A 26931-nucleotide genomic window follows, 5' to 3' on the forward strand; every position below is an offset into this window, starting at 1 on the left:
GCGCTGACAAAACGGGCGTGGTGATACGTAATAGAGTGTGAGACATTTCGGAAACCACCCATGTGCTCAACCTGGGAGTCACATATGCATTTTAGAGTTAATCCAAAACAGCGATTCTCTCTTTTATTTGGATAAAGACACTCATTGCGTTTTTTTCTGTGTGTATTAAGGGAAAGTCAAACAATCTTAACAGTCGTTATTGCCCCGGGACTAACTGTGTTCAGGTGCAGAAAACTGGCGGCTGGCCAATAGAAGGGGCTCGGGCCCCGCCACACAAATATGATGTCCTGACATGTTTGTTGAACTTTTATTTACTGCTTTTGTCATGTTGGAATAAATGTTAAATATTTAACTGCAAAGTATTCATGCGTGTTTGATACCTTAGTTTTTTTTGGCATTAAATCATTCTGGGATGTTTGCTGAAATTGATTGGATGTGGCACACACCACCAGCCGGCAGAAAAGCATGTCAGGACACAATGAAAATCAGGCAATGCACAGGTCATTTATCGAAGACCGCAACTGATGTCCTTATTTACTTTTTATTTAAATTACTTTTTCAAATAATAATTTGGTTGTTTAGTGTGTACAAATGTGAAACCATGGTTAAAAGCATGGCCAGCACATGTTCCCGGAGCCCATCTTGCTTGTTTTGACCAACCAGCAATCCAAAAGGATTCAGTTTACAGTGATAGAAAACACCAAACAAACGGCTAAATCATCACATTTGAGAAGCTGGAACCAGAAAGTATTTTGGTCAATAAATGACAGCGTACATTTCGTTGGAAAAATTGGTGACAGTCTTGACAGTATATATATTTATTTATATATAGTTTTTAGTTAATTGGCTGAAAATGCAAAAAACACAACTGTGGCTTTTAGAACAGGAATGAACCAGTCGCAAATGTACAGGTTTTGTTTTTAATGAGAAAATATCCATAATATGTATCGTAGGTGTATAACCGTGAGCCTTACATGTGCTATAAAATAACAAAGCAGAGTATAAGCACACAAGTGGTTAACATAGGAACAGGTTATACTGTATAATAGGATTGTTTTAACACACACACACACACACACACACACACACACACACACACACACACACACAGAGACAGTGTGAGTCCCACACTGAAGCTCAGGTGCTTCTGCAGGCCAAAACAAGCAACCAGCATTTAAAAATGATAAATAAATCATCCCATTCAAACAACGAAAGCATAATCATAATACGAATAATAAGAAATCACACAATTAGAGCTCCTCTGCATGTGCATGATGTCATAACCATTTCAAACGCATTCTAGTGTATCTAATGTTGGATTGTGTCCTTTGAAGGTAAAATGAGGACAGTGTGTGTACACAATAATACAGTTTTACATTGTGTGGCAGCAGCTACAGTAAACTAGGGATGAAGCTTTTGTTGCTTGAAACTCAAATCTTGTTGTGAATAAAGCTTAAGATACAGGAGGAGCTCAGCTGGCATCCAGAATAGGCCACTGTAAAAAATATCATCCGTCACTAAAGGATCCGTGTCCGTCATTCATCTTGAAAAATGTCAGTTCAAGCTCCTCTAAAATCGAACAACTCTCACACGGTATTGCATCAAAATCGCATTTTGTTTGTCCTTTAACTCGCATGGTAAATGAATCTCATATCAGCATCAGCTCTACCTCTGTTGCCACTGTGATGAAGACGCACTATCTGCTGCACCACAATAACATCTCATTAAATGGGACAGTAGTCCTTTAAATACTTTTTTTTCCTTTTTTCCATTTTATTTACAATATTATGTGTCGAAATAAAACAAGAACGAGGAGGATTCTCTGGAACCATTGTGGGTTTGTTTTGTTTCAGGGGGAAATGGACACATCACGCACTTCTGGTTGGTGGTTGCTGGCACTACGTTTCCTCAGAGAACATATTAAAATAGATAATTAAATAGAGTCAGGTAAGTTGCACTCGGGATGGGGCCGTCACAATAAATAAATTAGAGTCATTATTGCCAAGGGTTAGCATGTGTCCCGCACCTCTTTATCTTTTGTGCAAGTTTACCTCGGGTTGAATTATATCGATTTCATTCAGTGTGTTCGTGAGCGAACCGAAAGGTCAGTTCCTGGGGGGGAAGGACACTTGAACAGGACGTGCTAACAGATGCGGTGATCAAAACTGTGACCGGCGGTTCACAAGGGGAAAATAAATCTCAAAGGATTCAATAAACAAGCTAACAGAGACTGGAAAGTTCAGTCATCTTTGCTACTTTTCAGTTAAAGTGGTTCAAAAGTTCTGTTTTTCTACAGCCATGTTGACACATTTCTATTCATTTCTCATTTAAAAACATTTCAACGTGTTTACCGTTTTTTTAAATCTGGAAGCTGAACGCTGCTTTGTACACCGGGACATTCGGCAGCATCGCCACACTCATAGAGGCCTGTGTGTTGCAGTTATTCTTTGCTCATCAAACAAAACAGGAAATCACATCGTTCTGCAAAATCAAAGCTCACGATATATTCAGTAAAACAAAAAGAAGAAAGAAACAAAACAGGAAATCACATCGTTCTGCAATATCAAAGCTCACGATATATTCAGTAAAAAAAAAAGAAGAAACAAAACAGGAAATCACACCGTTCTGCAAAATCAAAGCTCACGATATATTCAGTAAAAAAAAACAAGAAAAAAAAAAAAACTGACAACCCCCAGCCCACAAACCTCCCCCTGTTCTGTCATTACCATACAAAATGAACACACCTGTTGATGAGCCTTTCTACTGATGGTCTTCCTTCTTCTTGCTGCTCGCTGTGTGCTTGTTTCAGGGGAGGAAAGGAGTGTCATGCACACAACCAGTACTTGTTAAATAGACTCAAAAAGCACAAGCTGACGGTTCTCTAAGTAACGACATTCTGTTTTGGTACAACAACATTTTTTTCAATAAAAAAGCTTTTTCAACATGTTTCATCAAACTTTATCCTCAGCTAGCGGAGTATAGTAGATGCGTGGCATGTTGCCCGACTGGAATCTCAACATACATGTATCATATATATCAAATACACAGTCCTACCTCAGTATAATACATGAAACGACTGCTTACATCAGAAATCACAGGAAGCGACGTAGCCAGCGAATGTAAAATAAGTGATTTGTAGAATATAAAACCCCCGACGCAGCCCTTTTAATTAACACACACGCTGACTGAAGTGACGCGAACATGACCCGCAGTTAGCTTCCCTCATCCCTGTCTGTCCGTCACTTACACGAAGTCACTGAAGAATATTTTTTCAATGACTTAGCTTTCTAATGTGGTTGTGTCATTTTCTCTAAAGTCTACTGAAACTGTAGCAAGACGGAATAGGAGAAGATAAAATACATCGTACGTATCGTGCATCCCACGATTACTGACGGTCTAAGGCAAAGTTGAACCTTGATGCTAGTTTTCAAATATTTCCTCGCTAGCATTCGGCAGTTCAAGGACCCTCGAGTCGGCACTTACGATTTAATATAGACGCTGAAAAGGATTGCGATAGATCCCACCAACGCGTCATATGTGCGTTAGATCCGTACTGTGGTGTACTGCGAGACGCAGGAGATCAACCTTCACGGGCTCTGAAAGTGATGCTTCAGGTCCCATCCCGGCCTTCCCGCAGCATCACTGAATCCAGGTAAAAAATAACAATCTGAAATTACAGAAATTAGGCCTTGCTTTCTCTCCTTTCGTCAGACGTTTCTCGAAAGTCACAATGCACACGCGTGCGTTGTCTTTCCGCACATTTTGAAGACGATCGGGGTTATTACTGTCAAGTCTCAACATATACTGAGCACGTCTCAATATAATCTTTAGATCTCAGCCCATATTTAAATTAAAAAAGGTTACAGGCAAATGAAAATCCTATGAATATTTAAGTCATTCAGCGTCTAACTAGTAAAAACCTTTAAAACCAAATACACCTCTGATCAGTTGAACCAACATAGAACCCTTTCAAAGTGTCTCTTTCGTAACTGACCTTTCTCCAAACTCACCTCAACACCTCAAATGTCTCTCACATGCTCGGCCATTTTAACATACTGTTGGCCTTCAATCGTCAGCATCTCTTCGGTTAGTCCCATTGGTCGAGCCAGCGGGTCATGTGATCATCAGAATACTATTCGTAAAATAAATACTGTTGCCTTTCCCGATCCTCGCTGCATTTTTCCTTCAGTCCCATCATCATCCTCTTCTTCCTCCACCTTTCCACTCAGTCCCTTAACCGTCTCTGAGAGGAGCCGTTTACTCCTCCTCCTCTTCTTCCTCTTCCTCCCCCGCTCCATCCTCGTTGGCGTAGATACCGGCTTCCCACTTCCGTGCCATGTCGCTTTTCCTCCTGGTGACGCGAGTCGCCTCCAGAACCTGTCAATTACAACAACAAAAAATAAATAGTTAGCATGAGCCAACTGATCACTGATAAACGCACCATGCTTTTTACCAGCCTTAAGGGATTTAAAGGCAACACAACCACAAAAACAAAACACACCACAGTGACTTCATGGCATGCATTGTGTGCCAACAACTGAGGGAGCGCTTGGTTAAACCATCCTGCAGCAAAGGAGCACTTGAGTTGTATCCATCCAAAAACAAACACACCAAGATGAAGCGCTCCTGCAGTATTTAACAATAAAAACAAATTCCCATTTCAGGGAAAGTTTCATGCTTCAACACTAGATTTCTTTCCATTTTTTTGAATGCGTCCCTCTCACACACTCATGCCAAGACACACACACACCCACCCACACACACACACACACAGTTACAAACACATGAGCACATCTTCACACGCAGGAGAGAGATGTCTTTGTGAGCAGGAGTCCAGGGGGAAGGTGAAGTGGATTGTGGGTAGAAAATGATGGATTTTCAAATCCCTGAGCACTACTTAAGCTCTTACTTGAGTAGAAGTGTTGATGCTCGCAATTTATATATGACCTGCAGTCGATGAGGATCACGACATAGACATCCACCGCATTTAACATCTTAGAAAAGCAGTTATTTTACCAGGTGTGTTCTTTGAATTAAGTTTGCTGTGTGTTTAGAAGAAAATATATTATATTTGTTCTTTCTACTTCTTTTCAATCAATTCGGTGGAACAATATAATGATCTGAAGTTTACGATTTGTTTAATGTGTTGTAGACAGAGGGCAAATGTACATGGTGGTGGTGGGGGGGGCAAGCACATGCAGCACCAACACCACAGAGCAGAGCAGTAATGCAGTGAGACCACAAGCAGACCTGGGATCAGATATACAACTACATTTGGTTTCCTTTACAGAATCCTTCCTGTCTAGCATTTCTAAAGAAATAACACATCCCCATTTAGTTTTACTTGACCACTTTCATATCCGTGAGTCTGAGTCAAGTGAAATACTTGTTGTCGACTCATCTACAATGTTGAATAAGACTAAAGATATAACCCTCACGGTTTAGTCTAATGGTAGGAACCAGGGTATATCCCAATCGATAAAAACCTTCTTTTTGTTTTAAGTTTTCAATTTCGTCTGTCCCAGGTCTGTCGGTACAGGCGGTTCATGGAGTGAACGGGTTTTAGGTGAGACAGGTACCTCAGTGGTTACCTCGTTAACCAGCAACAAACGGGCATACTGACCGACCAGCAGGAGAGAAGCAACAGCACAAACAGTCAAAAACATGTGACGTCATCATGGACAGACAACAACAAGATCAGCAACAACAACAACAACAACAAAAGCTAACAATATTCCTGCTGCGTGTTCAAGATAAATTCTGTTATATATCTTAAAAAATGCATGAAATGCAATAAATGATCAGTAAGCAATGTGACGTTGTTGCCCTGAGATGTATCTCTCCTTGTGGTCAAAGTGTTTGCTGCTCATGAAGAAAGTGAAACTGTTGTTTTCACAGTTTAGTCTGCCGAAATCCAATACTTCTTCTCAAGAGAGACCTAATTCTTAATAATGACACGTAAATGAGACGTAAAAAAAGATGGCGACAGGACAGAAACCCCCCCAGCGCACGTGACTCACTTTCAATTTCATTCCTAGTATTAGGCTGGGAAATTCCCTTTGATGTAATACAGTATTATCTCTTGCCAAAAGGCCAGGGGGGTGGAAGCATTCAACCATTGTACCATGCAGTTTCTCCAGGTTCAAATACTCACACTGTTGTCCTCTATTTTCTCCCTCCTCTTCACTTTGTGTGTTTCATAGTCCTCCATGAGCGTCTGCATGAAGTTCTTGGCTCGTCCTCCAGAGTCCTCGCTGCCGGCGTCAGACAGGGCTCCCTCTGAGGGCGAGGGTGAGACAGGCGGCACAGGCCGAACCTTCTCGATCTTCCCTGCACATCGCAGAAAAACATGGAGTTCAATCGACATGATCGCACCAAGCAACGGCTTTGTACGACAGAAGATAATTGAGTTTTTATTTCGTTCTAGTGCTGCAACAACAGCAACAACAACAACCTGATACATAGTCTCTCCAGGGACCAATGACTAACACCCTAGCGAGGCGACACAGCAGTGACTAACCTGGTGCTGTCCTCGCTGTCAGTGTGAGTCTAGCTGGCAGGCTGTTGCTCTTCATCTTATCTGCCGGGGAGATCTTGGTTTGCCGGATCCCCGTCCTCGCGGGGCCCAGGCTGTTGGAGGAGTTGCTGGGGCGGACAATCACAACGGGCTTCTCCTCCCTCTGTTTCTTCAGCTCCTCCTCCCTCTGCTGAGCTGCTCGGATCTCCTCTTCGATCATGGACAAAGTCCGCTGCTTCTTGGAGCGCAGGCGGAACGGGCCGCTGGCCGCCTCCGCCTCGGGGCCTCGAGCCGCCGCCGCCGTGCTACGCAGTTCCGCCGCCTCCGAGTATTTTCTGAAGTAGCTGAACTCCGGTTTCTCCGGGCTCGGGGGAGACGGGGGGCGGTAGACCGGGGTCGGCCTGGGAACCGGAGCCGCTGATGAGGAAGAGGCAGGCGCCTGAGCTGGAGGCGGCGCCGCGGAGGCGAGCGCTCTGGCGTAAGAGGACTGGATTTTGATCCGGGGGCCTCCGTTTTTGGGCCTCTGTGGTGGCGAGACGGGCTGAGAAGGAGGCGGAGACGGCGTCTGGAGTTGTGGTTGCTGGGCTGGACTGGAGGGCTGCTGCTGCTGCTGCAGAGCGTGTTGTGATTCGGAAGGCTTCTCTTGGGATAATACCCTTACTTCTGGCCGCCTGTCTGGCTGAGGGGACAGGTTGGATGGAGCGGGACTGGTGGACACGGGTGACTGGAGACTGGGAGCTCCGCCAGAAGACACAGGGGAGGAAGAAACTGGCACTGGGCTACTGGTTGAAGTCGAGGATGGAGATACTGGGGTGCTCAGCTGGGAAGAATTCAACTCAGACGGCTGCCACTCCTCTCCATCCTGAGCTGCCAGGGCATTTTGGATGGCATTTTGGACGAGTACCCCTGCGTGGTACTCCAGCACGTCTTCCGTTGGACTGCCGCTGGTCCGCCCATTGACTGGCGTGGTGGGCTGGGGGGTGGGCGGTGACACCGGGGTAAGTGGCAACGGGGTAGGCGGTAGCGAGGCCCCGCTGTCAGAAATGTTATCCAAGCTGAACACAGTCGTGTCCTGAGAACGGAGAGACAACTCGTCCAATCCCGAGTCAGACTCCTCTGGGTGAAAACCTGGATAGAAATGGCTCCTCGTCTCCTCCTCGTCGGGCAGGATTGTCATTACAGCTCGCGCGCAGGTAAATTCCTCTGCAACGTCTTCGGCAGACCAGGTCACGTGACCCTCCCCGGTTTCTGCGACGATGTCACTGCTCCACTGGCTGCCCCTGGTTGTGGATTTCGAAAAGGGTTTGGCAGAATACATGTGAGGAGCTACGTCGCGCTTGGTCGCCTCCGCTTGCAGAAACTGCCTTCTGGCAGACGAGAAGTTGATCTGCTCCTCCAAAATTTCCTCCTTCCTGTTCAGCTCTGGGTCAAAGGTCACCATTGTGGGAGGACCTGAGACCTGGGGCTGCAAATAGAGATGGGGAGGACAGAAAACAAAGGAGAAAAGAAAGGTGAGACAGAAATATAAGAACAACAAGGTTGGCCGTCAAATCGAATCAATCATCAACATGAACTGCATCGCTAGTCCTATGTGTGTGTGTGTGTGTGTGTGTTACCTGTGTGTATGTATAAGTGTGAGTCTCTTTCTGCTGTTTCCTCTCCTGGTATTTCTTGAGCGACTCGAGCTGATCTACATCCAGCTGGTCTTCCAAAGGAACCTTGAATGAATTCATGAACCAACCGAATGAACAATCAGTCAGTTTGTCTGGAAGTCAACACACAAAGCAAAGGTTAAAGGGGAGGCCTACCTCTTGAGGGGGGTTCCACCAGCGCCGGGCGATCCCGGGGTTTTTCTTCACTGCCTGGTCTTTGATCAGCTCCTGACGCTCACGCTCCAGCTCCTGAACCTGAGAAAGGTTGAAGATCAGTCCCAATAATTTCTATTAGCATAAGCATGTCGGCTGGCACAGACATGTATGCATATCTCGATCGGTGGATCATAAACAGTGTGACTCGACTGAAAATGCTCTTGTTTTCCAGCAGAATTAGAGTTCAGCGGTTGATTGAAAACAGTTTCCACTGGTCAGCACTCTTTTCTTATCTTTGTTGAAAACTTGAACTAGAACTAACCATTTTTTTGGTCACTGCTCACAAGTGCTTGTGTTACTCAGTGTTAACTTGCGACGCTATTTCCGTTTTAACAAATTCCTTCCTTTTGAGCTAAAAGGCTAATTTCTTGATTTGACACTTTTGATCCACAATAACATTACCGCTGTGTTCTTTTTGCTGCTGTGTGTCTGAATACTGTGTCTGTTCCAGCTGATCCATAATCGAACAGCCGTTTACCTCCCCTGAGGGTCGCCTCCTCGTCACCCTGACGTGCTGCTCCTCTCCTGGGGTGAAGAGCTTCGCCGGCCGCCTCTCCTCCTGAAACGCTCTCAGCTCAAACTTGGCCCTCCCCGACTCCTCGCCCTGCACATGGCCGTTGGTCCTCGCAGCAGAGTCCTCCTGGTGGAGGACCGTGGTTTGTTTCAGCCCCTCCACAACAATCGATTGGTGATTGACAGGAGGGGAGGCGGACACGCAGACGGAAGGAGAGTTCCCATCGATGCTGATTGGTTTGCTGTGCTCTGACGGAGAAGAGTTTCCGTTGGTGGGTGTTTCTGAGGCGGCGTCTAAGACCTGGTCCAAGTAGCGGATCTCCTGTGGACACGGCAGATAATAAAATGAACGTTGTACGATAATAGTCATGAAACTCCTCCTACGATTATAGTATGGGGAACGATGCAGATGAGCTGGTTGCTGGACATTACATGAACTATCCCCGTAGTGGACTGTGACATAACCAGCACAATTTACACTCACACCAAAACAAATTGGCACAGTTCCATTTGAGCTGGGTCTTGCTCAGAAAAGCTGCATACCTGCACCACCTCGCTGTCAGGGGTCTCTGACATCACTTCATTGTGAGGTTGGCTGCTGGGGCTGCTGAGGCAGCCATGTTGGATCTGCTGGCTCTCCAGTTCCATGTTTGCAGGCCTGCCAGTGATAACGCTGACCGATTCCTGGAAGCTGACGCTCTTCAAGGCCCGCTCTCTCGGTATTGTGTCACTGACATCCTCGGCTGCCCGCCACAGTTTCTGTGTCGACAAAACAAACGAAGGCCGCAAGGTTCAGAGACACCGCACACACTTGTATGATCACTTTAATCAGAGCAACGTTTGCTCAAAGTAGGAATTAAAAGATAACCTGTTTTACTTTTCCCAGCGCTCTTCCTCATCTCCAATAAAATATATAACACACCTCATACAGACACCCGTCACACACACACGTCTGTCTGCCTGCATTGCAGTAGCAGCCTGTTAAGTTAAAGCAGGAGTGTGTTCTGACTGGATCCCACCACTAGAGGGCACCAACTCAAATCCTGCTGCTTTAGGTCAGAGCAGACACAGAACAATCTTCCATCGTACTGAAAACGATTGTATCTTTCTGTGCATGAATCAGTGAGCGGAATACCTGCATGTGTGTAGTTTGGTTGGAGGTATCTTGAGCTTCTATAACTGCAGGTGGGAATTAATACATGTTATGTTACTCTTCACAGTTTGTGTCTTTAAAAACTGTTTTAATCTCCTGTTATCGAAGGATCTATGTCCGATGGTATCACTTGACACTTTCACGTAATACTTATTCTGCATTAAGTTTGTCCGAAGTGCATCGCCGGCAAGGGAGTAGTCACTCCGGGTTCTGCAGCTTTAAGGATATTTCCATTTTAATAGCGTCATATTTGGTCCGTTACGCACATTCACTCCCTGGATCTTCCCCACCTCAGCTGTTCGCAGGGCAGCGTCACTGCTGTGCTTTTGGATTAGGTGCCTGACTCAAGGCCTAATCATCTGCAGTTGTTATGAGAGGAAGGAAAACCAAAATCCCCCGGCTGAATTTGTCACACAGCCTGTAGAAACGGATTGTCTGCTAGATGACAAAATAAGTCGTCCAAATGTAATAAAATGTCCCTCCAAATGAAATTAAACGTACCATAATATAATGAACTCACACACGTAAGTTCATAACAAGTGGAACACTTTTATCCAGTGATGTAATTATAATATTGAGGAATAACAGTTAACACAGATAGACACACGGGCATTCTGGGATCGAACCTGTGACCTTTTCTGTTTTGGTGAACCGTCCGACCGACACATTCCACATCCACAGTTAGCGATGAGCTACATTGACACACTCCTGTCTTTACTGGCCTTCCTGTTTCTACAGAGGCCACGAACAAACACTCTGTTGGCTTCCTGTTTTACTGCCTTGTGCCAAGTGCACCTCTATTCCAGAAGGTGTGTTTACTTCCATGAGGGGTTGTTGACCCCCGTCTTTGACTAACATGTGAGTGTGTGTGTGTGTGTGTGTGGGGGGGGGGTTAATGAGGACCACTTCAGTGAATTGGTCCACTGTTCAGTTAAAGCACACACAGCCATAAGGAGGAAGTGTTTGCTTTGTCCTAACTCTCACACTTAACTCAAGACTCAGACGACCTGACCGCCATTTAATGATGTTGGTGGACATTTCTACTGACCCTCTACATGACGCGTTTACTGCAGGAATCAGTGGCAGATTTTGCTCAGACTTAACATAAAGAGGGCGATATAGCCTTGAAGCTGGATCATTTTCTTTTCTCGATCTACCCATCTTTCTATTCTCATCTTTCAATGTATTGGTCCTCATCCCCTCAGCTGCTCTTTTCTGTCCTCTCTTGTGTCCTCGGTCCTCTGTGGGATTGTTTGAGTGAAGTCACATGGTGGATTATGAAAGAAAAAAGCCCCGTCTTGTCTATACTGAAGGAACCCTCTACTCTCCATTGTTTCTTCAATCCCCAGCAACAGTAATTATTTGTTCAACCACACGATCTATGATTGACACTGAACAACATTACAGACTTGTTTAAACTACACTCATCTTTTCCCCTTTCATCTCCAGGTTCTTTGTTTTCTTCACACTCTCCCACACTCGAATGAGTTTTCACCCAGTTAATGATATCAGCGACCATGTGAGGACCAGATGTCACTTCTGTTTACACACTCACACAGACGAGGTCTTCTTTCTTCTTACATTTGACCCATTGTATACTGCATGTGCGCGTGTGTGCAGGAATGTAAGTGTGTGTGTGTGTAGGAGTGTGTGTCCAGCAGGACAGTACAGAGAGGGAGGATATCCCTTTACTGCCTCAGGAAAAGCAGTACTATAGGCCAGGAATGTCTCATATGCAATGCTATCCTGCTACAAACCAACACACAATAAAAGGAGTGTGTGTGTGTGTGTGTGTGTGGCTGTAGTTGTGCAGCAGCGCGTGACGGTGCGAGCGTGGTCTTTCAAGTGTGTGTTTTTGTATCAGAGGTGTGTATTTCACGTGTTTTCTGGTTCTCCTTGAGGTGAACTGACATTCCAGGCATAACTAGCTGTCCTCAAGGCTCGGACTCAAATACTTGTGACGAGGGACATTGTACACCCGGCCAGGGGCAAAGTGTGTGTGTGTGTGTGTGTGTGTGTGTGTGTGTGTGTGCGCGGAAAGAGTGTGGAGAAAATAATCATGGAACTTAAGCGAAAAAGCTAAAATTCTCAGCGGTTTGTTTCAACATCTGAACCGACTCTTGGACCAGGAGTTACTTTCTCATTAGCATGTAACAGTCACATGAATTTGAAAATCGTGTAAATTGTCCCACCGCCGTCACCGCCACGATGTACCAGCTGTGTTGTTGTTTCGGCTTCTTCCAAAAAAGGATGGAAAGTTCAGGAAAATCCTACAAAGCGAAGACATTTTCACCAGGCTTGCATAATGAACAGATCTAGTTCAGGGTTTGAGATTTGAATTAGTATGAAGTTTGGGTGACGAGCCAAGGTCAGATTTTAGGGTTAGGTTTGGGGTTAAGATAAAGATATTGTATTATGGCTGAGATTAGTTCTAAACGTGAGAATAGGTTGTTAAGATATGAAGTTCAGGTAACTGGGAGTCTGGAGGTTAATATTATAAGGGGTGTGAATCAAGTAATTCAATGGAAAGTCAAATAAAGTGACTCAAACAGAAGTCTATCTGAGTCAGATTTGACTGTCTCAGTCCTGTCTCATTCTCCGCCTGTCGCCATTCCCATCACATCTGGAAACGCTTACTCTCTGACTTTGATGCACAAAAAAATCACAAACGCACACACACGTAAACATACACACTAACAACATACACATTCGGCTGCATGCCTGAGAGGCTGTGTGGGGGGGGGGGGGGGGGGAACTCTAATACTCCCCAACGGGAAGTAAACACACAACCTAGACGTCTCTCACCCAAAACTAAACATTTTCCATGTCTTCAATATTGTGACATAGGCTTCTTTTTAGCACACACTGGAGCCAGAACACATGGCAAATGTCAAAAAAAAAAGAAAAGAAATGAAAGCCTGATGATGTACGTCCTCCAACGCACATGCTCAGCCACTGAGCTGCTGTGCAACAGCTCCGTTTCCTGGCTAAATACGATCCTGTGTGGTAACTGGAGCCTGCTGCTGGTTTAGCGTGGCGTTCTCAGGTCCAACCAGCCTGGATTGTGAACCCAGGCCAAACAGCGCTATCTGGTTCTTACTCCTGATGTCAGCCTCCGCTTCAGACAGTTTGGAAGGTGTTGAACTGGAGCGGTGGTACGTCCTCGACGAGATAAACGTGGTTACATTGACACAGAGTGGGTGATAAACTGGCAGTTGCTATTCATATACTTCCTAATCTTTTCCTTCACGGTATTCCACTTCCTGTTGGTCGCCTGCAGCTAACATTTCACGTGATGCCAGTTTGCGAAATAAAGTTGCTGTTCTCATCGAACGAACTAAAATGTATCCGAACACACAGAAGTTCCAGCAGAACAAAACTGCTGTAGAAAAAGTGAACTCGGGTGAGTACTCACCTGCTGCTCTTATAAGTAGTCGATTTCAGTTATATCTGTAAGTCCATGGAGTGCTTGTTAAGAGAAAGCTTCCTGACGTTTTATATTTCTATCAATAAGTTCTGCCGTCCGTGCGTGTGACTTCTTTTAACAAGCTTTATCTGTTTTCCTACTTAGTTACGTTCACTTGAGTCCAGCCTTGGTCAGTCCTGCTCCAGATAGTGGGAGTGCCGGACTTTTCCCTGGCCAAGCCCTTTCCTCCTCTTCTTCTCCTCCTTTTCCTCCCCTCCCGTCTCTTTCCTCTCCTCCACAAAGCCTTTCCTTTCTCAGTAGCATTCCTGCCGACTGCTCAGTAAGCTGTGATGTCATGGGCTAAACGTGTGTGTGTGTGTGTGTGTTTCTCCAGATGCCCTCAACCCACAAAGACCCCTTCTGTGCAGGCCCTCGTACAAACACACACACACACACACCAAAAACATCCACCCTGTGGCTCCCCGCTCCACCTTTCCTGTGTAGGACCGAGCCCTCTCTTTCCCCCGCTCCACACGTATGTCGCTCGCCCACTTTCCCTTTAACCTGCAACTCCTTTCAAACTGTGAGGAGACGGAGTCGAAGAGGCCGGCAGCGAAGCGATGATGAAGAGATGATGACTGAAGGGAGGGGGGGGGGAAGTGATAGGGGGGAATGGTATTTTCTTCTGTCATCATCAGCATGGGACTGTTGACTCAGTCCGAGGGTTGGAGTCGCATTCACCTTTTAATTAAAAAAGTAAATTACATGAAAGGCGCCGCTTCATCCAGTTTTTAATTGTTCGTGCTTCTAGTGGAGACTTGTCATGTGACAGGCTGGTCTTAATGCCGCATCAGAGGCTTGTCCATCTTGACAAAATAACTCTTTGTCATTATTTGGCTGAAAACTACAATCACTGGTAACTTCAATGCCAAAATGAAGACGTAAACGCCACTAAAAGAAGCAAATGTTGAGGCCTCAGGCTCACTCTAATGCTACTCTGTCTGCTTTGGTGTTCTGTGTGAGCGTGTACCTGACGGGTCACAGGATCAGGCCAGTGGAAACCAGAGCTGACCCGAGTGATGGTTCACTTTCTCTTCTCACAAGCACTACATCGAGACGCACTGGAAACACTTTCCTCGAATTTACAAGAGCAATTAGCATTATTGTGTCAGCGGCCGCTAAATGATGGAGGACGGCGCTGCCGAGAGAGGTACCGGTGTCACAATGCATTTCATCAATTAGTGCTGTAAAGATTACTTTTTAAAAAGCCAGATGAGCAAGTGACAAAGCAGTTTTACTGAAGTATTTGAGAGAATGATATATTTCCTATTCCCTAAAATGAGTCTTGTTTGAAACGACAGGGTGGTCCACTGGTCACAGAGGTTATCTTACTCTATATTTGCAAAGGAAGGCCGGCAAAAGCCAGCGTGTGCCCATTAGCAGCTGTGCGTCCTGTCAGTCTGACAATCACTAGCTGTCCCTGCTAACTAACTAACTGGTTGACATCAGTGACAAAAAAAAAATGAAATGTTTAAACTAAATGAAATGTTTAAACTAAATGAAATGTTTAAACTAAATGAAATGAAACGCCCCGTCCCTTTTTAAGTATCCCTGTTTCACACATGTATTTCCCAGGCTAGAAATAACTCTGAGTCGTACCATGTAGAGAAATCGGTCACAGGAAACTGGGACAGTAACCCAATTACTGCATATGCACTGGGGGGGGGGGGGGGGGGCTTTATGCCAGCGCTGGGGATTTACAGAGTGAAGAGCTGTACGACTATAGAGGTCCAGTAAGGGACAAGCTGTGAAAGATGAAAAGAGACGTTGTTGAGAAGACAGCAGGAGTATATGTGACGGTGTATTCATGTGTCCACATGTGACTGCATGCATCTGGGTCAACACTAGTAAATAAAGCGTAGTGCCCAGAGCAGTCTTATATCACGGAGGTTGATCATGATTGATCAGAATACAAAATGAACGACACAATTAACCATCGCAGCCAGAAAGCAACCAAATGTCCGTTCACGCACGCTGTGCAGCACAAACACACACAATGTCCACGTTCAGTGAGAAACCAAGGTGTTGTCAATAAAGTTTTCTCTTTCAATAATTAGGCCATGTCCGGCAGTATGCATTCATTTTGCATACAATATGGGAGAGAAATAATGCAAGTCAAACACTGGCAGGCATGTTTGAGGCAGTATTTCATTGACGTCAACTGTTTTAAATTGAGTATTTACAAGTGTTACGAGCCTTAAAGTGCAGCATGGTGCAGTGTTCTGTCTGAACTATTTCGAAAATGTTTTTTGTAACTATTTAAGAGGCATTTCCAGAACAGGAAGGAAGGGTTCATTCTGATGTCTGAGATGAGGCGAAGAGTGTCAATCATCTATTGTACAGCCTAACTGATGCAATGTTCGCCTCAAGCGAATCCAACTAAAAGCAGCGAGTCCAGCAGTGACTGCAGCGAAGGCTAACGCCCTCTTAGATCCTCCGGTCTCTGGCAGGCATTTTAAAAACACTCAAGTCTTGCTGGATGAAGAAGATAGTGACAGTTTATTTAAAGAAGGGTGTGGTGGACACTTTAAAACAAATGATGCGGCAAAGTGAAGGAAGGGACTGATTGGATTAAAGCCTATCACAGCTCGGAGGTTATCTAAACAGGAAACCAGGAAGCTGCGCTGACTTGTATCCATGGAAATGGCCCTCAACACAGGAAATACACCCAAAAACTTGAGGCCACCTGCACAACACACACACACACACACAGAGACAATCACAGACTAAAAGTTCACAGGGGTCAACATTTGGCAAAACGAACAGTCTTAAAGACAACACCCAGATCAGCCGAGTCAACACAAATTTAAAAAAAAGCAACGAAGCGCTGTATTTTCTCTTCAATGTGTTTGGAAGATGGCTTGTTTGCTTTTTAGTTTAGTAAATTTTACACATTTTAAACGGAAATATAGAAGACCTGTCTTGATCTAATGGTTAGCTGTTAGCACACAAGGGCTAAGGAGTAAATGGGTCCCAGCCAATGAAGCAATGTCCGCCCCATGTTTAAGAAGAATGGTATTGCAGCACTGCAAAACCAAATAACAATGGATTTTCACCTACCCAGTGCCAGAGAGCTCGAAACAACACCCAGACTGGAATCATGTTAAGAAGCCGTTTGAGTGTTACGGAGGAATGCGCTGCATGTCTGGACTCATGGCAGCGATTTTTGAGTCCCTTCCCCAAGCCTCTCACGACACCACTCACAGACCCCCTAAGACCCCCTTCACCAAACCACAACAAAGGGCCCCGACAGGCGCTTCAGTGAGACTCTCGAAGGCTGAATACTAATGCTACGCTCCACACACACACACACACACTCACAGATGGAGGGCTCTTCTTAAAGGTCTGTAGTCAAAGAGTGTGACCACTCTCCCAAGTACGGGACGGAGAGCCAGATCAACAGTTCCGGCACAAGTGCATGGACCAACTGGAACAAAACACAGTCCGGCACTAACACTGAACAGCCATCCGTTATTAGTTACGTCCTGGACTGAGACCAAGCACCAACCGTACTGATTTACTGGAGCTCAGATCTGTGTGTGTAGAACAATATTTCACACAGTGACAGTAAAACAAACCGAAACTCTGCTTGGGCTGGCTGCCCGGTGAAACGGTGCACTGTGTGAGTATTATGTGACGGTTACTGCACAGTGAGACAGCCATTGTTGCGAAATAAAGCCGCGTTGAAGAGCCTTACGCACACAGAGGTCATCTTCAGGGTTGTTTCTGGCTCAAAATGGGTCTTTTGGGGGATGACTGGGCAGCACGCACAACTGTAAGTATGATCATCTCCGTACAGTAAAGGCAATGCGATACCTTATTTGACAGAAATCTGTGTATTTTCTTTGTTATTTCTGACCATTTGGTGAGGAAAAGCCAGTTAACGCGGCTAAACAGCCCAAAGAGCTGGACGGCCCGACTCTGGAGGGTGAAACTGAGATCCCATTGGCGCTCCAGCTTCACAGCAGAGCGTTCAGGCCCAGTCAAAACAATACAGCTTAGCTGGCTTATCCAGCGCCGGCTGCATTTGTGAGAGTTGACCGCTGAGGGTCAAAGACGTCGTATTTAAGCTTTTGTTCTGCTTGCGATCAACTTCACCACGAGTAATTTACTGACTTGTGCCAACAGGAACCCAGAAGCAGCTACGGAGACATGACAGGAAATGAGTTAATTTGATTAGTATCCAATCAACTAAGTGGAGCAGACAAATTAAATGAGGAGTAACATGGTCACAGAGGCCTGCAGACCGGTGACACAGCCGAGTATAAACTGTATTTTGAGAATATTTTCCAGCAAAAAAAACGGCACTTCTCTGGTTCATCTGTTGCTCGTCTTCTTAAACCTGAACTCCTAAAGAAGTCCGTCTCCAAAATGTAATCTCAGAACTAAAGGTTATAAGATAAAAGATGAGCCTCTATGGAATCAGACAATCAGAATCGGAGATAACAGGATGAACGTGCAGGAAATAAGCTGAGAACAGACATGAAGGAACAAATCTTCTCTAGAGGGGGGGGGGGGGGGGGGGGGCACATGGTTGGCTGAGTTTGAGGCTTTGGAGGATGTGGTCGTGGCTGTTTAAGTGTGTATGTGAGCCTGTGAGTGAAAGAAAAAGCCACCGAGCACATAATTGTAATCCTTTCCCAGCATGAAGCGGCCCGTTTTCAGTATTTGGTCCCACAGAACTCTCGGTGCAGAGACCACACAGAGATTCTCACCGGCCAATGGGCTGAAGGTCCAGATCCGGGAAGGTAACTCGTAAGCTTCTTCAGAGTGAAAAGAGGCCATTAGTGTCACGCAGAATTTGAACACGGTGTATCATAAAAGCAAAGTTGCTGGACTGGTTGCTGGATTTCTTTTTTTAAGAACACATACATCACAAATGCATTTGCCTACCACGCCATCGTTAACATCATCGGCCAATCGCGACGCACCACCCACAAATGATATCATGTTGCCAACAATTAGCTCAAATCATCAGTTCAAAGTTAGTTTGAGGGTCGAGAGAGACTCGATCGGTGACTTTCATTCCAACACAATACTCACTCACAGTCGTGTCAGCTGGCTATGTTTAGAAAGGCTGTGACGCACCTAAACCTCCCAAAAACACACCCGCACAAGCCAGCCGCAGTAATTAGCTGACTTGTTATCCCTACATGTGGCTGACTGGACAACATCATTTACCGAACGCAGCACATTTAGATTGCACGCCTACGCTAACGCGCTTCATAATAACGGACCGAAATGGAAATGAAATCGTCGTTTTGATGAGTATTGGCACTTTCTCAAGACTCGCCTGTCCGTGGCTCTGTGTTCTGAAGCTGCGTTGGCCAGAGATGACCCAGCCCGAGCAGCCCAATAAAAGACTAGGAAGCCCATTAGCGCTGTTGTCCTAAGAGACGGAGCCTCCTCCCAGTGTTCGCTTATAGCATTAACTAGCTCACTGCTCTGCCTCTCTGTTAATCACCTGTCTATTTCCGGAAACGGGCTCATTAGCCTGCAGTATTTAGACAGCGGGAGGACGGAGGCTTCACACAGGAAGAGAACAGCCTGGTGACAGTAAACATGTCTGAGCCTGACTGTTGCAGTATTTATATAGATCGTGCGTCGTTCCCAAAGACGGTATTTGAAATACAGCAACCGTTCTGAGTGAAAACAGAGACATATATTTGTGTTATTAGAAAGAAAACACGTGACCAGAGAGAGTTAGGATGACATGACCTGAAGTAAGACCTGCTGATGAGCTTTAAATTCAATGTCTCTGCTTGTTACCACTGTACAAACAAAATGTCTCGACTGACTCGCCCCCCTCCCAGTAAATTCCTAAAGTGCATATCATCAAAATGATTGCAAATCAAATAACTAACACAAAGTTGGTTCAGCTACAGGACTTCACCCGTATCACTTTTTTTCCTCGTTCACTCCAGCTACCGAAATCTTCTTCTGACGCACTTTAGGATTTCTTTTATCGGACGAGCTTCCAGCAACGCGCAGGCAAATCCTTCAATGTATTTCGGCAAGCTGAGAGAGCAATTGTGACAGCAGCAATAACGGCATAGGTTGAAAAACATCTGCAGGACAATTGTTTTTTTGTGCCTCATACCAAAACTTTTTTTTCTTTTAAGGCATAGTTGAACTAGAAGTGGATACAAATGTTATGTGGATAACTTCCCATAGACAAGATGCAAAGCAGATGGTTGAACCTCAACCACAAATTCTTTCGAACCCCCGAAGAAGTAGCGGTTGGCCGACATGACCTCACTTCCTAAAAATGCCGCGACTTTGAGGGTCCATTGCTCGGCTGGGGCTCTCACACACACACATATACACACACACACACTCAGTAGCACCTAAAGCCCAAGTAGCATTCTGACATTCCAGTCTGAAGCTGGAATGTGATAAAGAGACTTCTGCAGCTTTCCACCACCAAAGCACGAGAGGTCAACCTCCCTGCCGACCTCCCGGAACTACAGATAACGTATCTGCTTTAGTATTTCATCGAACTCTTCCTTGTTTATTGCGAAAAAATGAAAGCAATGCAGCTCTCTCGTAGCATCAGCCAATTCTTTTTTTTGCAGTTTTAAAAGTTAGGAATGTTCCGTTCAAAGGCATTTTTCTGTATTACGTCCCGTTCCCCGTGTTCTTGCGCCGCATTTATACTTCGTGTCTTTGTTGTGAACACGGTATTCGTGCTAGCAGGTGCTTTGTGCTTCGCTCTGTGTTAAATGAATGACTTCTGCTGCACGGCGCAACAATAGTCGGTGGAAATGTGTACAAATTTATTTCTAAAATGTACTCTATGTTGCTGAATGAGGGCCCAAAACCAGGATTACACAGATCCAGGATGAGATGGGAATCAGACTTGAATATGACAATTGATGAAGAACTCTGGTCAGATTTGTGCCAGAACAGTTTGTCAGCAACAGTTAATGCCCGGTACAGACTTGTTCATCATAACTTTCTTCATCAGCTGTACCTCACCCCACAGAAGCTACATAAATCCAAACCTGAATTGTCAGAAATGTGTTTCAGATGTGGTATAGAGGTTGGTTCCTTCCTACACTGTACCTGGCTTTGCACAAAGGTGAGGTCCTTTTGGTTTGACTTTTGTAATACAATAACTAAGATCACAGGGGTTACCTTTCCATTAGATCCTGAGCTATGTTTACTGGGAAACTTCACAACTCTCAACAGGTCTTTAACGAAGCCCCAAATGTAGCAGGAAATGTATCGCGCTGACGTGGAAGTCTGATTCCCCCACTCTCATCGACAAATGGTATGTGGAAATGAACAGTTGTATTCCTCTTGAAAAAATTACATATAGTCTCAGAAAAAGATATAATTTATTTTTGAAAATCTGGCAGCCTTATTTGGAGTACATGGGTAGCACCATAGGACTGTAATTATTTAGAGCTCCGATTTACAATATAGTCATTGCATTCTCCTTTGTGTTGTGTTACTTTATGCACCAACCTTTTTTTGTTTTTGTTTTTTTGTTTGGGTGGGGGTAATTATTTATTTATTTACTTTATTTACTTAATTTTATTTCATTTATTTGTGTTTAGTTTAGTTTTCTCTTAACTTGTTATGTAGTTGTTTGTAATGTTTAATGTTCTGTGTTCTATATGCTCTCTTGCATTGTTAAAATAAAATATTCAAAAAATAAAAATAAAAAATAGTCGGTGGATGTTGCAGACAATAGTGGGTGGTGGTGGTGGGGGGGGTTGTGTAAGGATGGCCATCACATGGCCCGGGTTGCATTGTTACATTTCCTGCATCCCTTCAGTTCTCTTCCTCTCTGGAACACGAATAACCCAAAACACTGCACAAAATGCTTTGATAGAATGTGGAATGTGACCTTCTTAGATGCTTAATTCAAGATTTTTTTTTTTTATTTCATTGTCATTTTCAAAGTGACTCTCAAAATAATATGGTAGGGAAAAAAAATAAGTGTGTTCCCTTATGGAAGATACACTAAACCAAATAGATCAGCTGAGCATTTTAGAGCTTTGTAGGCCGAATGAATGAGGAAGTTATCGTCCTGTGCCGGAGTCACAATGTATTCCAAACAAGTGCAGCAATTGCGTACTCTCCGTTGCGTTGTGTTTAATTCAGGACACGATATATTTTGATGGCTCCAACCAGACGTTTATTCATCGGACAGAATATAGCTGGTAAAAGACAGAACAGCTTCAGTGACTCTCAGACAACGTTGTGGTCACAAGCTCCGGAACACATGAAAACAGCTTGCTTCAGACTCGTTATACATGTAAATAAAATGACATTTCAGTGCAATATACCTGGTAAAAGACAGAACAGCTTCAGTGACTCTCATAGACAACGTTGTGGTCACAAGCTCCGGAACACTGTTAAATCAAAAGGGACAAATACTTAAGCTAACTGTGGTTAGCATGTTACTCATGCTAAATGCTATATGCTAAATCAGTTAAAACCATTTGCTCTAGAAATTATAAATTAAAACAATTATACGAACAAAAAGGGACTTCTAGACATATTCAGAGGTGAATCTCTTCCAATGCGCTCTTCTCTTCTAGCTGTGACGGTGATTTATTTTTGCTGCATCATCAAAGAAATGACCAGAAATAAACCTGAAGAACTCAGACACACACACACACATAGACACTACTGTGTCCCGCCATCCATTCCCATGAGAAAAACAAAAATAGAAAAGAAAAAAAGTGTCATTCACCGCCTAAAGAACTGATAATAAATCCCAGCTACGTCATACGTGCACAAACATGAGGATTCTTTGTTGACAAAGCTGCATTTCAAGGCTCAGAGTTAAAGCTGGCCTGAGGGGCACTCACATGATTTCCAATGACAAACACCCAAAGCCACAAGTTTTCTTTCCCAGTCATGTCGTCCACTCATTGTCAGCTGATAGCACGCTCGTTACATCTGCTAACGGAGAGGTCGCGGCATACTGCGTATTCATTATGTCCTCAATCAAACCACAATTGTGTATCTGTGACAGTAGTGTCCGTCTGAACAGCGCTGATTTAACTGTAATGTTTGGGACTTCATCCAATAACACGAGGCGGAGTATCACTGTCTTCCTGGAAGACGGCCAGCGGAGGCCCATCGACAGATCGGCCATTGAAAGGCCATCGGCCGGTTAATGTCAACAACACTTGGAGCTGTGCTAGACTGAACAGACTTCCGATAGCACCCTCCTCCACCTCCCACCCACATTCGCCTTACATCCCCCGCCCCCACATACCCCCTACACACACACACACACACACACACACAAACCTGCAATGCCCTTCATCTCTCCTTGTACTCATTGTTTCTTGTCATCACGTCGGCCTCTCTCATCCCATACCTCATTCCCCTTTCCACCTCCTGTGTACTCGTAGCTCACCGAGCTTTAGCACCATCAACCACACATCTTTTATGTAACCTGTGATTGTGTGTGTGGGTGTGTGTGTGTGTGCGCGCGCGTGTGTGTGTGTGTGTATTCTGGGAAAAGGGAGAGGTCTGGAGGAAGAAGTCATCGTTGATAAGTGTGTTGTTCCTGTCAATGTTCCCACAGTCCGCTGGGCTGAGAGGGGTGGGGACGGAAAGCGTACTTCCCCCAGACACACACACACACGCACACACTCACACACACACACACACACACACACACAGGGACTACACAAACACACAGAAACTTTAAGCTGCACTGATGGTGTCAATGGGACATTCAGTATGTGGCAGGTACTTCCTGTCATTGACTATCTCATCAAACGAGGAGCTGGCTGGGAGTTTTCTGTCCCCCCGGCCCAGTATTGGCAAACGCTCCCGTCTGAATTGGCAGTTTGCTGCTTCGCTTCGTTATTTCCAGAATCAGCTGGTAAATTCCGAATGGTGACCAAACAAAACGGTAAACAGAACACGGACGAGGAGCGATTATAAATGGAGCGCGGACAATAGAAACAAGTTCAACCCTCAATTTTGAACGTTACAGATCAAATCTGACCAGAACGTCATCGGTGGCTGCACTATGGAGCTTTTGTGCCTTGTTTTACTGATACAGATTTGCTGATGCTCCAAAAATTGACCCAAAAGGAGACAATCTGTCCTCCCTTTAATGAGACACGTTGAATAAAAACATCTTCGTGCCAGGTGGATGTGTTTGCCTGTCTTACGGGCGCTGCTGTTTATGCAAAATAAATAAAAGCTGTCAAGTCCAATTAAACAGAATTGAAGTCTTCTCTCTTTATTCTAAGAGACACGTCTGATTTCTGGGGCCTGCATCCCCCTCTTTGACATTGTTGCCAGTCAGCTGCACTCACAGCAAAGTCAAAATCAATCAGCATGATTGGAATTGGTGGGAAAACAGGGTCAAAGTGAGTTGGTCTATATCTGGACCATGAGTGTGCATTTGTTTAAGATAAGGATTTGGTTACCTGACCTAAAATGTGTTTATTCATCAGCAAATGACAAACATTGTGCTCCAAAAATGCCTCTGATGCTCTGATCACAAGTAACACAAATGACACCAGCCAATTACATCCAGCAATGTCCATCCCTTGTTGAACATGAACGCTGTCAATCAAAAGAATTGCAAGTTGCATGGCAACAGCTAGGCGAAGAGAAAGATCCAAAACTCAACACAAGCAAATCCGGAGCAAACAAATGAAGTCTGGCCTCAGTGCATGGTTTACATGGTTTACTTTGAGCATGAGCCGTCTCTCTCTCTCTCTCTCTCTCTTCGGTTTGATCGACTGCTACTCTGTGACAGCCTCTACTTTTCACTCTTTTGAAAAAAATGTGCTTTTTATTTCAGTATTTACCTGAAGTTACCAAAAAAGGATGGGCAACTAAACTGGGGGGAAAAATGAATGTGAGTAAACTGCAATAAAATAAATCCAGTTAACATCTAGCTGCACCAACAAGACCGTCTCTCCACCGACTGTCTCTGCCAAGTCATTCAGTGTGTGGATGATGGAAACCAGGTTAAGGTCATTTCGATATCTAGGTTAAAGTGATGCAGAGGAGGAGGAGGAGGAGGAGGAGCACAGAGAGACAGAAAAATAGAGACTATACTGCAGCAAGCAGCCTGGTCCACTGACCTCCTTTGGATCTCTCTCTCTGTGCAGTATCCTGTGTCCTCAACACTTTAAAGCCAATCAGTGTAATTACAATAATCTGTTGTTAAGCAGCACACGTACAAAGAAAACATAAAAAGCTGAAAAACACCGTCAGCATGCAAACAACACAAAAAAAGCCCAATGGACCCCAAACTGACGCACACACCCTCCACATATTAACTAACGTTACACTTGCACCGACAGCCCTTTCCTTTCCCTCTGCAACTTAAGTTTAAATCACATTTCTATTGCGTTTTTTTTGTTCAGCATTACTTTTGTTTTTAATTTAAATCTACCTGTGCGGAGAGAAGATGTGCAGCCACAGAGCGCTGATCCCTCCCGGAGCTCCCTGCGGCCGACTAAACGGCTGATAACCGGGATTAGGTTTTAACGGCGGAGGCGTTAACATACCCGCTGATCCTCTCCTAATTGTCTTGTTCTTCTTCAACGTTCACCACGGGAGGGAGGGTGAATAAACGTGGCCGCAGCGGCTGCACCACCGGCCGGCGGGACGAGGAGAAGTAGAGGAACTGGTGTCCGCGCGAACAGTAATAACGGTACCGGCAGGCTCCGGGATGACATTGAGCTCCTTTCTTTTTTTTACGCGCCAGCTTTTCCAACCGGCGGTTCCCTCCTCCCTCTCTCTCTCTCTCTCCCCTTCTATCCTCTCGGCCTCACTCTCTCTCTCTCTCTCTCTCTCTCTCCCCTTTTTTTTTTTTTTTTTAGGCACGCGTGCTGAATAATGCAGGGCTCGCGAGGTCCCGGGAGTGTTTTCTGTCCCGTTCCAGAGACAATCAGAGAGCGAGCTGCCAGCGCGAGCCGCCAGCCAAGCACAATGCGGCCGACCCGGACGGATCAGGTTACCACCGTACTGCCTTTCATTCATTTATTCAGCTGCAAAACAATCTGACTGCGGCCCCCCCCCCCCCCCAATGCTCCTGTATCCCACCTCTCTGTTCCCCCACATCCAGCACGAGGCTACCTTCCCCCAGTCGAATATGCTCAGGTGGCATTCTTTTTAGACAAACAAAAACAAACTAGAGAACACTCTAGAACAGTGAGCTGACCCACATAGCCTAAATGCACATCAGTAACCTAAAGACTCGACATGAATGCAAGTCTATTCAGGCAACTTGAATGCTACATTTAAAGGGGAACTATGGATGTTACGCATAAAGTCAAGTTCGCTACATAATTGCATGATGGGAAGTGATCCAGTGTTTTTCCTTTTTTGAGTGTGGACTCAGACCATTCTATTTTCAATCAATGCCCCAGCTTTATGGAAATGTGGCACTAAATTGCTGCAGTACACCTTTGTGGAAAATATCGTAGCATTTACCCCACCCTGTGTACTGTATGTTAGGCTATTATACAGATTAAGATCAAATAATAATAACACTCATGGGGCCATTTTGCAGAAGTAGTCTTACTTGTGAATACATTATGCGAAGGATATTAAAATACGTATTTACATACAACTTTTACTGGTAATGAGATATTTATTTATTTGTACTGTAGTTTTGCTACATTTACTAAAGTATCTGACCTCCCATTATTTACACCACTGAGAAAATGAGAAGGACACCAACCCTTATTATCAAATAAAACAAGAAACATATGGATGAAAAAGTATGTACATGAATGAATAGATGAATATTACAGCATGGCTACTGTGTGTCAAAACATCCTTGAATCAATATATACAAGTTATAGAAAACAAAATATATTACATGGGACTTATATGGTCACTATAAACTCATTACACTTCATGATTGAATATAACTCCCTGTAGGAACATTCAATTGAAACCATACGAATACCCAAAAGTACAGTAAGGTCATATTAAATTGACTGGGCTCCATAAATACAATGGGTAGTTCTAAACAATATTACAGAGACACTGTAGAAAGGAAACAATGTGGACCCCCCCCCCCCCCAGCAGATGTAATTCAGCACAAACCGTCCATGTGAGTACATACAGTACACTGTGCAGGAGCCTGAACTCACAAACACAATGATGATGTCACTTGAAGCAAACACATCAATCATATCTTCTGCTCCAAAAAAAAACAATCTCTGATATGATACTGTAGTTGTGTCACTTGCATTTAGTTGTACTTGAGTTGATTTTTTGATGACAGGTGATGTTGTGGTGCATGGGCACCATGGAGCACTATGCTCTCTCTCTCTCTCTCTCTCTCTCTCTCTCTCTCTCTCTCTCTCTCTCTCTCTCTCTCTCTCTGGCAATTCACAGACACAGAAGGAATTTACAAAAGCATAATCAACTAAACTAACTATGGTAGAAGTCATCAATCTGT

General features: G+C 44.7%; 1 protein-coding gene across 1 annotated transcript in view; it reads right to left on the bottom strand.

Annotated features, from left to right (window-relative positions):
* Positions 1–802: 802 nt before the first annotated feature.
* Positions 803–26931, bottom strand: part of palm2akap2 (PALM2 and AKAP2 fusion) — a 61540-nt gene continuing 35411 nt past the window's right edge. The window contains exons 9-15 of the mRNA XM_079289874.1: positions 9442–9657; positions 8864–9220; positions 8326–8424; positions 8134–8235; positions 6521–7982; positions 6155–6330; positions 803–4377 (exon numbers count right to left, since the gene is read on the bottom strand). Of these exons, the coding sequence (XP_079146000.1) occupies positions 4258–4377; positions 6155–6330; positions 6521–7982; positions 8134–8235; positions 8326–8424; positions 8864–9220; positions 9442–9657 (2532 nt within the window). The 3' untranslated portion in view covers positions 803–4257. The remainder of the gene's footprint in view (positions 4378–6154; positions 6331–6520; positions 7983–8133; positions 8236–8325; positions 8425–8863; positions 9221–9441; positions 9658–26931) is intronic.

Source organism: Melanostigma gelatinosum (genome assembly GCF_949748355.1).
Source record: "Melanostigma gelatinosum genome assembly, chromosome: 18".
Classification (NCBI taxonomy): domain Eukaryota; kingdom Metazoa; phylum Chordata; class Actinopteri; order Perciformes; family Zoarcidae; genus Melanostigma; species Melanostigma gelatinosum.